At 37.6% G+C, this 12,520-nt stretch overlaps 1 protein-coding gene across 1 annotated transcript in view; it reads right to left on the bottom strand.

Annotated features, from left to right (window-relative positions):
* Window positions 1-12,520, bottom strand: part of Sima (HIF-1 transcription factor component sima) — a 46,966-nt gene that overhangs the window by 17,027 nt on the left and 17,419 nt on the right. The window contains exons 5-7 of the mRNA XM_071717546.1: window positions 12,282-12,517; window positions 11,786-11,892; window positions 9,519-9,666 (exon numbers count right to left, since the gene is read on the bottom strand). Coding sequence (XP_071573647.1) covers window positions 9,519-9,666; window positions 11,786-11,892; window positions 12,282-12,517 — 491 coding nt within the window. The remainder of the gene's footprint in view (window positions 1-9,518; window positions 9,667-11,785; window positions 11,893-12,281; window positions 12,518-12,520) is intronic.

Below are 12,520 nucleotides of genomic sequence, written 5' to 3'. Positions count from 1 at the left end.
CGAACTCTTTGGACATTTAATCCTCAGGATTCCTCTCGAATTTCAGAACATTTCGAAACCCTCTGAAACTCCAGACTCTCGAATTCGCGCCGCGGATCGCGAACGGAAAGCGAGGAACGCGCCGCTCGGGCTCTTGTCGCGGTGGTTACGCAGCGTTTAGGCCGCTGCGGCGGTCTGCAAGGCACTGGCCAAGTTACGTCGTCGCGCGATTGCAGTCGCGCATCGTCGCGCCTCGTTCTCTCTTTCGCTCCCTCTTTCTTTCTCTTTCTCGTCATTCAGGTATTCGATTTGCAAATCGCGACTTCACGCGCCTGGCTCGCGAAGTCACGCCAGGCCGTGCAAATTTCACTTATGCGCCGCGCATTATCTGCCACGGACCTCAATGGTTGCGTTACGCGCGTTACGCTATAATCGATTCGATACGTAGGGGAGACCGGGACTAGTTGTCACACTTTTCAAATACTGATTTAAAAAAAAATGTTAGCAATATTTTATAATATCGTATACTACTTTATAATGTAGCTACATCCTTTAGGTGTAAGAAAAAAAATATTAGACTTGTATATATTTATACACAAAAAAGTTATTTAATTCTAAGCAAAACCGCGCAAATGTGACAACTTACCCCATACCCAGGGTTGGTTGTCACATGACTCTGGATTGATTGTCATGTATCTTTCATGTAGAGGAAACATACGACAAATAGTTCCTGTTTTAATATTTTATTAAAGTTAATGCCAGTTTTTGGTAAATTTAACTTAATATAATATATTGCAGCATAAATTAAACGAAAAATTAATAATTTTCATAAACTTTGTAATATAATTTTCATAAACTTAGAGTAAATGAAAGAATAATAATTCTCATAAATTTTGTAATACTTTCATAAACTTTGAGTAAATAGAAGAATAATAATTCTCGTAAACTTCTCATCTCATTTGAGACAACTTACCCTGAACGGTCATTTTGAACAAAGAAGATTATATTTATAAACTATGTTGCAATGACGGTTAACTAAATACAGGAAAAATTATCTAAAACTATAATATTTCTTATGACCAAACAGAAATTACGACTAGTAATTCCAAAAACCAACAGAACAATAAAAATAGAGGCAAAAAAATTTACTCACGACCTCCAGTTTTTAAAAAGTGCTCGTAAATATCATATGCGATGTTTTTCAAACGAGCTATTTCGTATACCCGACTAACACGATAGGAGCAACCTACACTATAAAAAAAAATATTCCACTCAATCTATTAAGTGAGATATAAGCTTTGTGACAACTTACCCGTGTGACTTCTAGCCCCGGTCTCCCCTATCGAATAATTCACGGGATACATCCTGCACATATATGTACATTCGATCAAGCAGTAAATGGTACGCGTGAAAATAAGTTATAGCGAAATAATAAAATTTGATTATGGATGATAGGTATATTACGTCTCAACACATTGAATATGCATTTCAGATTAACCCAAGAGAAATATATTATTATCCACCTGCATTCTAAAAATTTTACTTTCAACATTTTGCTTTTAGTTCGCTCACATAACTTAAAAAACGGATATACTACTATTTTTGTTGAATACACAGACTTGCAAACTGATCGAGGAACGAATCGAAGAATGGCCGATTTCAGAATTCAGCAAGAAAGAGCTCGTTCAAATGGCTTTTATTTGAAAAAACCATTAATTTCATTCTTCTTTCTTACAGAATTCCGGGATATTTCTCGGGGGGTCTGTAAACATTCAGATCGGTTGCGATCGCGACTTTGCGTATGTAAACGATCAGCCGAGTAACAAAATGTTACGAGAAGTACCTACAACTTCCTATTCACCGGTAAATTCGAGATGTTAATGTCACGCTGTGTACAAACGAATTGTAAATGTGGTCTCGATAACTAGCAAATATTTGCGCACGTGTATGCTTTATGAAATTGTAAGCGCAAGTATACTGTTTTATCTCTAAACATAGATAAACATAAATTGTGACATCGTTACAATTTTAAGTAGGGCGATCAGGCTGAGATCTTCGTCGTTTCTCTCTTCCATTACATACCGCCTATTTTATTTACACACCTCGACCATATATTTCGGCAATAACTTCTTCCCGGGGAGCCGATGGAAAAAAAACCTTTATCTCAGCGAACAAATTTAAAAATAATACGGCACCGCAGGCTTCGACGAAATTAACGAGGACATTGAACTAGCCCAACACGTGCTCGCTGCCGATCGCGATGGCAATTGCGATTCTCATCTGAGATTTTCTCCTTAATCGCATTTTTTCTAGATTTAAGTCGGATATTCGAATTGCTCGATTGTCAAAACTCGTAGATCTTGCGGAACTTAAATTAAGGAACTACCAGATTGCACTCCTCTCTTTTCTTCTTTTGCTAAACACTCGGATCTCTCATCTCTCGACTATCTTTCAAATCTTGGGATTTATAAATCATTCGATTCTTCTTCGATTCTTTGACTGCTGAACACGGGGAAGTATGACAGCGACGAACATACGCGACAGGTATCGATCGAGGCCGTACAATTCAAATCGATCTGTGACCGCAGTTTTTCTCTCTCCCCTTTCCCTTCCCACTCCTGTCTACTGTTGCTGAAAGCGATCCCTTATGCAATCGATCTGGTTAAGTTCTCAAGGTCCCGAGTCTCTGTATTCGATGTACGCTCGATGCACGATCAATGCAAGATGAAAAAAAATATCAGATCCCTCATTGGAGCGCTGATAAGTGCGCCGGGTCTAAAATAATCTGGCTTAATAAGCTTGGCAATAAATTACGTGGCTATTATTCCCCAGAAGAACTAATATTCATCATGCTAAATTAATAACATAATTATTAACGATATTCCACATAACGATAGCGCATGTCATTGGATATTTTTCTTGTTAAAATAATTGGAATTTTTTTAAATATTAATCGCAGTTTTACTGCTACAAATTTATATTGCGTATAAATAGCTCGAGTGATGAGAAGTGAAGGAGAACTTATGCGTGCCGTACGTTTCAAGCAGTCGCTCTTGTGATCGACCGAGTTGCGTCTCCACCAGGTTAAATAAAAACCGTTTCCAGCTGAGCGGTTCTTGACTCGGGCTGCGAAACGAAACGCGAAACGAGCCGTCAATCAGCTACGCGAGGTCGTTCCGCGTAACCGGGTCGAGATCAAAACCGTTGTTGCGACTACGACGGCGATGGCGGCTGGTTGAGGACGCGAGGTATTATTTTGAGACGCCGTAGCACGTGGTCGACGTCAAACCTCCGCTACGACACGAATGCACTTTTCGCGCGCGGTTTTTAGAACGATTGTCTGCATCCTGTACAGATCTCATCTACGTGCAAGATTTGTATCTCTCTTTCTTCTCTTCTAAATCACTAAATTTTTAATTTATGTGTGATTTGCCAACGCAAGCGTTTATTAACAGCCCAGACAGCACGCATGTCCAAAATTGGAACGTAAGACGGTTTAAAGACATTTTTAAGACATCTTTAAGACACTCTTAAGACGTCTTATGATATGACGTCTAAGAGACGTCTTATATCTCGATTTTGAACAACATGCTGTCTGGGAGATTACTATTTTCGAACTTTTATCTTCAAATTGACATCAAATCGGGGAAGAATACATCTTTCACGCACAAGAGAGTTTAATAAACAGAGGAACAGCTGGATTACATAATTTAATAGGAAACATACAAAAATTTTTGTCGGAGAAAGTTTTCGCTCAACAGTAACATCTAAGAAGACTTTAAAATTTCTAAGCAGAAACTGGATGAAAGAAAACGAAAAGTTAAAAGATTAAATATCTGGTTTTGTGGAAGCCTGCAGTAAAAGCAATGACAAAACGACAAGACAACAAATTGAAATTTTTTTTTAGCGGCAACAATCTCTGCCTATATCTTATAGGTCGCAAAGTGTGTCTGTTTCTACTGTTAACGAAGTAATGCCCCTTATCTATGCACATACTTCTGCGTTTTAATTTTTTACAGTATCGTCAGTATCTATTGTAGAAAAAATGTACCGCGAAAATTGGTACAAAGCACGTTCGAGCTTAATGCGTTTTTTCAATCCTATTAGCAGATAAAAGGTTTTTGTTTAACAACACATGTATTACACACACGCATACAAAAATATGCAGTAATATGTATTCTTTTTACTTGTTATAATGGATATAATTCTTCCGGTAACGTCAATATTTTGCAACAAGAACACTCAACATCATCTTATAACTCGTAGAATAACAGTTTTCCCTCTCCTCTGCTTCCGAATGACAGTATCTCATTGGTCTTTTTTACTCAGTATCCCCGAGCTATCGGTGTAAGAATAGACATACTGATTGTATAATTGTGTAACGCTCGAACAAGCTATGCAACGCAGTGCAACGCGATGCAACGCGATGCCGCACATCGAGCGAGAGGTCGCGGTTTCACGCGTAGCAGCTTTCAAAAGCGAGGATCTTTGCGAGGATCCTTACAGGAAAACCGGTCAGACACGCGCGTGAAGCGGAAGATAATATCACGTTTCTTAAGCGTGCGCACATATTCCTCTTACAATTAGAAAAAAGCGTCGCTCGCGTCAGAACACCTAAATCTTAATTCTGTCTTCGCACACAAATGATCTTGAATTTTGTAATTAATTATTTAATCTAAATGTATCTTGTATTTAAATGTATTTATGTAATTACTAATTACATATTTTGTCCTTTATCGTCGCTGTACCTTCAACGCCGTCTATGTATCGACCTTGTACATATACACTTGTCGCTGAAGCAGTTCTCATTACAAGTACATATGAAAAAGACGTTTATGAAATTTAATAATACTAGTCTGTGTTCTTCTGCTCCTGTAGAGAGACTGTTTTCCTTTGCCAGATTAATACATTCGCTTACACGACGGCCTTCCATCTGATAAAATGTTTAAAACATTGTTCTTTTTGAAAGGCAATAAGAATTACCAAAATAATAATAAATAAATACAATATATATGTGTACTGTATACTTATACTATATCACTAAATCACTTAATCACTATATAATATATGCTGTCTATTATTTTATAATTATTTTTATTTTATAAAGTTTATGAGTTAAAATAAATAATTTATCTTTCAAAGTGCTATCTTTCAACTTACTTCTGATTCCATTTTCATACAATTCTACTTTCAGACTATATACTTATTAAAGTAATTACAATAAGATCATCTACTATCTATTATTTAAAAAATAAACGCAAATTTAAAGAATAATTGTATTTAAAAGTATTTATAAATGTATTTAAATACAATTAGTATTTAAATATATGTCAAAAATATCTTGTATCTTGTATTTAAATACTTTGTTCCGAAGTATCTGCCCAATCCTGCTTAGATTATATTTGATAAGGACCAAAAACAATGGTCAAAACGTCGTGTATGTGAGCATTACTATTTAACAAATCGCCATCAGTTTGATCGAAATAAATTGTTATTTTGTAATATCTTATTTATCATCATTTCTTCTCCTATAATTTTCAAAATAATGTTTATTCTTACTTGCGACAACTACTATCGACAGTACGCGGATCCTCAGTCTCACCAACCGGGTCACGATCGCGACTGAGCTTGCGCGACACACCACTTTCGCCGACCGCTCTCGCTTTCGTTCGACTGTCGCGGGTCGACGACGTACGCGACGGGCAATCGCGGCTAAACGCGCACGCGGGTATCGACGGGACCCGGACCTTCCTCCGCGAGAGGAGCGGCAACGACGACGTCGTGTATCGCGACGCGCAAGCGTCACGTCGGCCTTTCTGCCTCGACGAGGTGCGAACTTGAAGGGGAACGTACGTTCGGACAGAGCAAACAAACTCGAGAAGTGTTCGAATGGACGGACGTTAATTATCTATCTGTGCGGCGGATCAATTAGCAGCAATAATAGTAGCATGGACGAGCCATCGCGAACTTCCCTAGAATGTACACAGACCAGAGACGATTACACGACAAAAGAATGTTTTCGTGTCGTAGCCACTTAAAGTGGTAGTTGAGAACTGAATATTAACCCTCCAAATATTGCCCTCGTTCGGCAAATGAACGTTGGTACTCTCCTATGAGCATCGTGCCACATGCCTGTACGTGCAATGTATCATTCCTTCCAATGTGGAGTAAAAAAGATAAACTCTGAACTAGTGCAGTCAGTTCAGCAATAGAAAACAGATCGATTGTATTATGTAGTGAGGCGTTTTGTTTTTTCAGATCAACACAGTCTTAAACCCATATTACACTACTGATTGGGATTGAGTTTGGATTGAAATTTAATCAGTCATAATAAAGAAAACTAATCTCAAGTTTAGTGAACTTTGCTCTGATATAAGCGTTTGCCTCATATGAGGGCAATGGACGATTAAATAAGAATTAAGCGAATAATAGAATATATAATAGATAAGACATGTTGTACGGAATATTGTTAGACTAATACTCGGCGATATAAATATAATGTTGCTACATACCGTTAAATTTTTCTTAATGTTGTATTATTAAATAGCAATATTAAATAGCGTTGTAAATGTTGTTTTGTGTAATGAGAGAGAGATATTGTAAAAAAGTTAAATGGCGCGCTTGTATTGTTCTAGTAAATATAAAAAACTAATGTTAAGCTAAGTCAAGTGTAGTAGATGATGAGTGTAGCACACCCATGATTGTTTTAAAAATGCCCGCTGTTTCTACAATATAGTGAAAGTTAGGGAATCGAAGTAATAAAATAAATGTACTTTTGTTCTCTCTCTACGATTCCCCATGCTGCGCAGCCTCATCTGCCATTTAGTATTAGACGAAGGCTACACCCAGTAGGTAAATGTGCTATACACAGTGTAGTGTTCTAGGGTTAAGAATCTGGATGATGCTGGTTTTACATATGTAATATAATTAGCCAAAGCAATTGTTTCAATTTCCTTGTAGAGTCGATTTTTAGAAAAACGTTCGCAGGTCAATTGAAAAATAACGTAAATCTGAAATTTCTCGATATATTAATTAATTGGCACCAAATTAAACGTATGTCACTATCTCAAATTTTTACATACAAAAATTATTAAATAATCGTAAAATTTCGAAAAAGATATTAATGATAATTTTTCAGTATTGTTCATACAAAACAGACTTATGTTAATTACGCAGGTTATTCCCAATTGCGATAAAAATTACAATTACGCAATTTCACATAACTCGCTCTGTATATAATAAGGCACACTATATACGTTATGACATACGTACATGACTGACACCTACAAAGTCCGCGAACTTTTTCGCTTCTGGTGACAGAAGCCGACTGGAGATGCGCACACTCTCCGACGAAATTGAGAGTGCGAAAAAGACGAGAAACAAGAAGAGGGGATAGAAACGGCGACGCAGGGATGGGGTAAAACATTCGAGAAAATAGCAAGAACCTAAGGGGGATGGATCGGGGATAATGTCGGGATCTGCCAGCCACCTTTTAGCCGCCGGAGAGAACGGCCACCGCCCCAAAACAGAGGGGAAAGGAAAAGGGGTTGTTTTATTCCACGAGACTCTCCTCTCGTTTTCGTCTCTTCGGGAGGGGTCGGTTATCCCGAGAAATCCGGCGCATGTTACGGGGACCGGAAGGGGAATAACGTTCGCGCCGCGGGGGGTGAGATTCGTTTCATCTGTTCTGCGATAGCGAGAGTTGTGCTTTCGGCGGTTTAATGTTTCTTGTGATTTTCACCACAAAACGTTCGCTGAATAAAATTGTTGCTGTTCACCTTTTTCCCAAATGGAAGTCGCGTTTACTCAGAGTACCTTCGACAGACATGCGAAAAGCGCTGAAACGCGAGAAGAGAGCCGGCGATAGAAAGGAGAAAGACACGAAAGCAGAGATCTCCGGCTATCTTCTTGCGCTGTAAGAAGCGAGATTAACCCTTGAATGGTATGACATCCGAAACAATATATATATACGTAAAAGATAATTAATAGAAAATTGAAACACTCCATAAGAATAAAAAAAGATCGGAACTAAGAAGTTTTTGGAGAAACAACTTTTAGAATCGTCTGAAAGGAACTGATTTTCCTAATCAAGAGATATCTTGATATGTGTTTTTTTTCTATCTACCTTGTAAAATTATTAAGAAGAACTTTTACACAATCTGAAATAGTGAAATCACACAAAGATAAGAATATTCATTTCGTATCAAAAAGATGTGTTTATAAAAAAAATTGATATTTATATAATATTATTATAAAAAACGATGTTACATTTTTACATTACATTTTTCCTACATAAAAAATATATATTTGATCAATTAATCGATCATTATTATTAAGACCATAATTGAGCAAATAATATGTCTCTGTATCATTTCAGTAATGAATCGTAACTAAGAACGATTAAGATCGTTTGTGATTTATGCGACCAATCGAGGGTTGAATCTGCGCCGGGAAAGAAATCGAGGAAGCACTTACCTCGCGTGACTACACGATTCTGCGGTGACCTTTGCCGGAAGTAGCGTATCCGTAGTTGTAGTAGAAAATAATTTGCGTATCCGACTAATCGAGCAAACGCAAAATCGACGAGTTTCGATATTAACGTGCGGACTGTCTCGCTCACCGTCGTATGCATTAATAAAAAAAATCTATCAACTTATTAAAATTTTTCATGGAACTATGACGAAAAAAAGACAAATTTTTTACCGTAAAAAAATACATCAAAGGAGAAAGGAAAGTTAATACTTGTTTTCTTTTAAAATATTAAGCTGACATGTAGATAAATCATAATTTTAATCGATACTTTTGCGAATTCTCGCGCAATTCGATAATTACGTAAGGAAATCCAGTTAACAAAGCGGGCAATGAAGGACACGATAAATATAATGGAAATTTAATTTCTCACGCAATACAGAATTAATGAATGTGGACGTCTGATCGAAAACCACGAACCTTACAAAATTGTTATTACATATGACGCAATCTTGCAGCGTCATGTATTCAGGAAGTCGATGCAAAACGCTAGAAATGCAAAGAAATGATCGGATCTCATTTCCATCGTAATTTCCAAATTATTCCTAGGAAAAGACAGCTGATGACTGAAAAAGACGCAGTCTGACGTAATTAAAATTTACTTTGAACTACACTGAACTTTGATACTTTGACTAGAATTAAATTCAGATCGCGTAAATTACTTAAAGTACATTATATATTTAACGGCAATTAAAAGTCTAATAAACGAATCTTTGCGAGTCACAAAAGCTGAGACTAAAGATCGAAAAGTTTCAATGTTTCATCGCTAAACTTTTTAGATAGCTTTTAAAATGAATCGTCAAGCCTGGACCAATCTTGAAGCAATATTTATCAGGAATTCAGATCGAGATACAACGTAATCAAATTTCTCTAATGTATAATTTTGCCAAGCGATAAAATAAATATGGCCATACTCATGCAAAATACAAGCAAGGTCGAAGGTACTCCAGCTTGATAGTACAAAGACAAAAGAACCAGCACCGAACAAGAAGAATACTAGCGGATCCTACCTTAGGATGTAATTGACGCAGACGACGGAGATCGGCTTCTGCTGTTTAGAGCAGTGGATCAGAGTGGCCTGGGTAACGACCCAGGCATAGCCGCCTTGCTTGCTGAGAAATCTGTACGCCTCGGTCTCGCACTGGCCCTTGCTGAACACTGAAAACAGTACGACGATGTTGATGAGAGAACGATCATCCTTAGACTCAGGACACGCGAACGCATCCGCGCGGCTTTATAGCGCCATCGCGTCGCGCGCGCGTTTCGGCTGACGAAAGGTACGGCATGGGATTGCAAACTTCATCCTATCGATCGGCATGGGATGCACAAATTAACGAATTGACGATGTATCGAAAGGAATAAGAACATAGACATTCTAAGTGTAAATGTTTGCTGCTTCAACAAAACTTAGAACTTTGGTACAAAGAAAAAGATCAGAATTTTTCTGACGAAATAATTTTCGCAATATATTTTCATCGATATAATCTAGTTAACAAATACTGACTCGATGAATAAAAATAAAAATAAAATTGATTATCAATAAATAAGATTATTAAGAAAAATAAAATTAAAATAGTCGATTATATAAACAAAATCTAAGAAAATAATCAAAATTTAATCGAGATAGTTACACTGTATCTCGCAATCTGGCGAAATTGATGAACACGGAAATAGAGGATATCAAATATATTTTATTGCGGTTTCGAGTTTCGTCGTAAGATTACGTCGCAAATTCTGGCGCTCCGGGCTAGCCTCTTCGAGAAGCGTATTATCTCGTTCGTAGAAATGTATCTCCCTACGTTCCCATAAAACGCGACTAGGGTGGGATTAGTACAGAGCTGATTCGGCCGGAAAGCCGAGGTTGGTTGGCGTTGAAAAAAGGATCCATGACGTTGCGGATTGCTCGAACACGCGAAGCTCCTAAATCGACTAGCTAGATCGTCCCTTGCGATCGTACATCTACCAGTAACGAGTAACCGACAGATTTCTCGCGAGTACTCGATAAGACGAGCGTATAAGCACTTCCGCTGTGTGTATCAAACATTTATACATCAAAAAAACTTTTACATTTCTGCTATATAAATCTTTCGATAATGAATTCGTTAATTTTTAATTTCAATATTTTTATTACTTAACATTAATTTGTCATGTATAATGTGACTTAATATTTGCATACCTTGGCTACCAAGTGTCAGATAAAGTATTACATAAAAGAGATTCCTGTTTCATATATCGGATATATATTTATTACATCGCTGCTATTTTTAGCATGTGTAACCCAATCGTGACGTGTTCGATACATCCATTGAGGATAACTCTCCCGGCTCAATGTAAAACACCAGTCGAACGATAATAAATATCTTTCGACGTTTTTACGGCCTCGCACTTTGTCATCGCGTCTCATTTTTCATTATCTACCTGCGATTTTATGAGTCAATTACCGAAATCGGCACGATAAAGTCTGTCACGTTTGCGCTCGTAAATACCAATGGAAGACGCAGCAATTGCATAACTGGTAACCGATAACGTTAGCCGCGCGTTAGTCTGAGGTCCCTGGAAGCTATAAAAAAAGGTCTTCGGCGGGTAGCGCCGCCGATAAGAGACACGATCGTCCTTGAAACCTTTTTCCCTCCCGGCCGTGTCATTCACCCAGATCGACCCACTCTGTAAGCCGCTTCTCGTCCTCTCCCACCCCGCGCTGCCAGTCTCTTTTACCTCTCCGATGCACGCTTTTATACTTCGTTCATTTTGATGGCTATCGCGTTTCGCATCCGTGTTACTCGCGTACAGCGTAATATCTTGAAAACGATCGTCAGACAAAATAGCAATGCGACGATAGCAACCTTTACATGAATTGCCATTTAACAACCATCTAGTTTTATGCCTCGGTATATATGTATAACTCGCGCATAATAAAATTCTTACGGTACGAAAATAACTCTCTTAGGAATTTTAGGGTCCGCTCCGGCTGGATGTCAAAGTCAGGCGAATAACGGTACTATATGAATATCATGAAGAAATGTACTATGTTGAGAAAATAAAAATTTACACGGAGAATTTAGGATTAATTAATTTTCGCAATCAATATGAAAAACGATCCTAACAAATTTCATAGAAATTTTATCGAGTTTCATATACAGATAAAGAAACGACGTGATCTTTAGGCATCAAAGATACGCTGGATGTTCATGTGATTTTTAAGAAATTTTATTAAGTATTCAAATTTTTAAGTTTTACTAAATAAATGTGAAACTGATTAGAAAAAAAGAATACTTACGGCATTTGAAGCACTTATTTAGCCGCAGATTGTCGAGTATGTGATAAAAATCGAAGACTGATTGACCCATCAGTTCCTCGCTGTTCCAGCCAAAGTATTCGGCCAATCTAAGACGAGACAAGAAATATTTCCAATAATATAACGCAAAATAATATTCAATAATGCATTTCAGTTATTTTGAAAATACTACGTGTATTCATAAAAACAACGCGTTACAAGGAAATCAGATTCAAATCTCGCGTACGATAAAGTATGGCACAACTTATCGAATAATGATAAGAATGATAAGGTATTCAATCATTTCGCTAATTATGCAAGTCAACGACGATTGTGCAAGAGAACAACGACTTAAACTGTATTAATGTAAAATGATGCGCAGTAAATGGAATCTAATTATTTTGCGGGTTTGCATATGAAAACAATTCAGCAAGGTTTTCACATCGAAATTTCAAACGTAAAAACGAGAGAATGATGAAAAAGCGGTTCAATCACTTACTTCTCATCGGCATAGGTGAACTTCATACTGAGACTGTGCTTCGACAAAAAGGTATAGCGTCCCAAAGGTATCTCGATGTTACTGGGATGGGGTATAGGGCTACCCACGAGCACCAGAGAAATACCCGTGTCCAATACCGCGTCCTCATCCTCTTTTTGTCGTTCTTCACTATCAACTTCCATGGAATTCGAGTTTGAGTCGCGAATGTTTGTCAGTCTGCCAGTGCAATGAATCACCTG

Source organism: Temnothorax nylanderi, unplaced genomic scaffold (genome assembly GCF_030848795.1).
Source record: "Temnothorax nylanderi isolate EJ_2023f unplaced genomic scaffold, tnyl_v1.0 TNYL_tig0216_pilon, whole genome shotgun sequence".
NCBI classification, from domain to species: Eukaryota; Metazoa; Arthropoda; class Insecta; order Hymenoptera; family Formicidae; genus Temnothorax; species Temnothorax nylanderi.
Note: the sequence above shows the minus strand (reverse complement) of the source record. Positions and strands in the feature narration are given on the sequence as shown.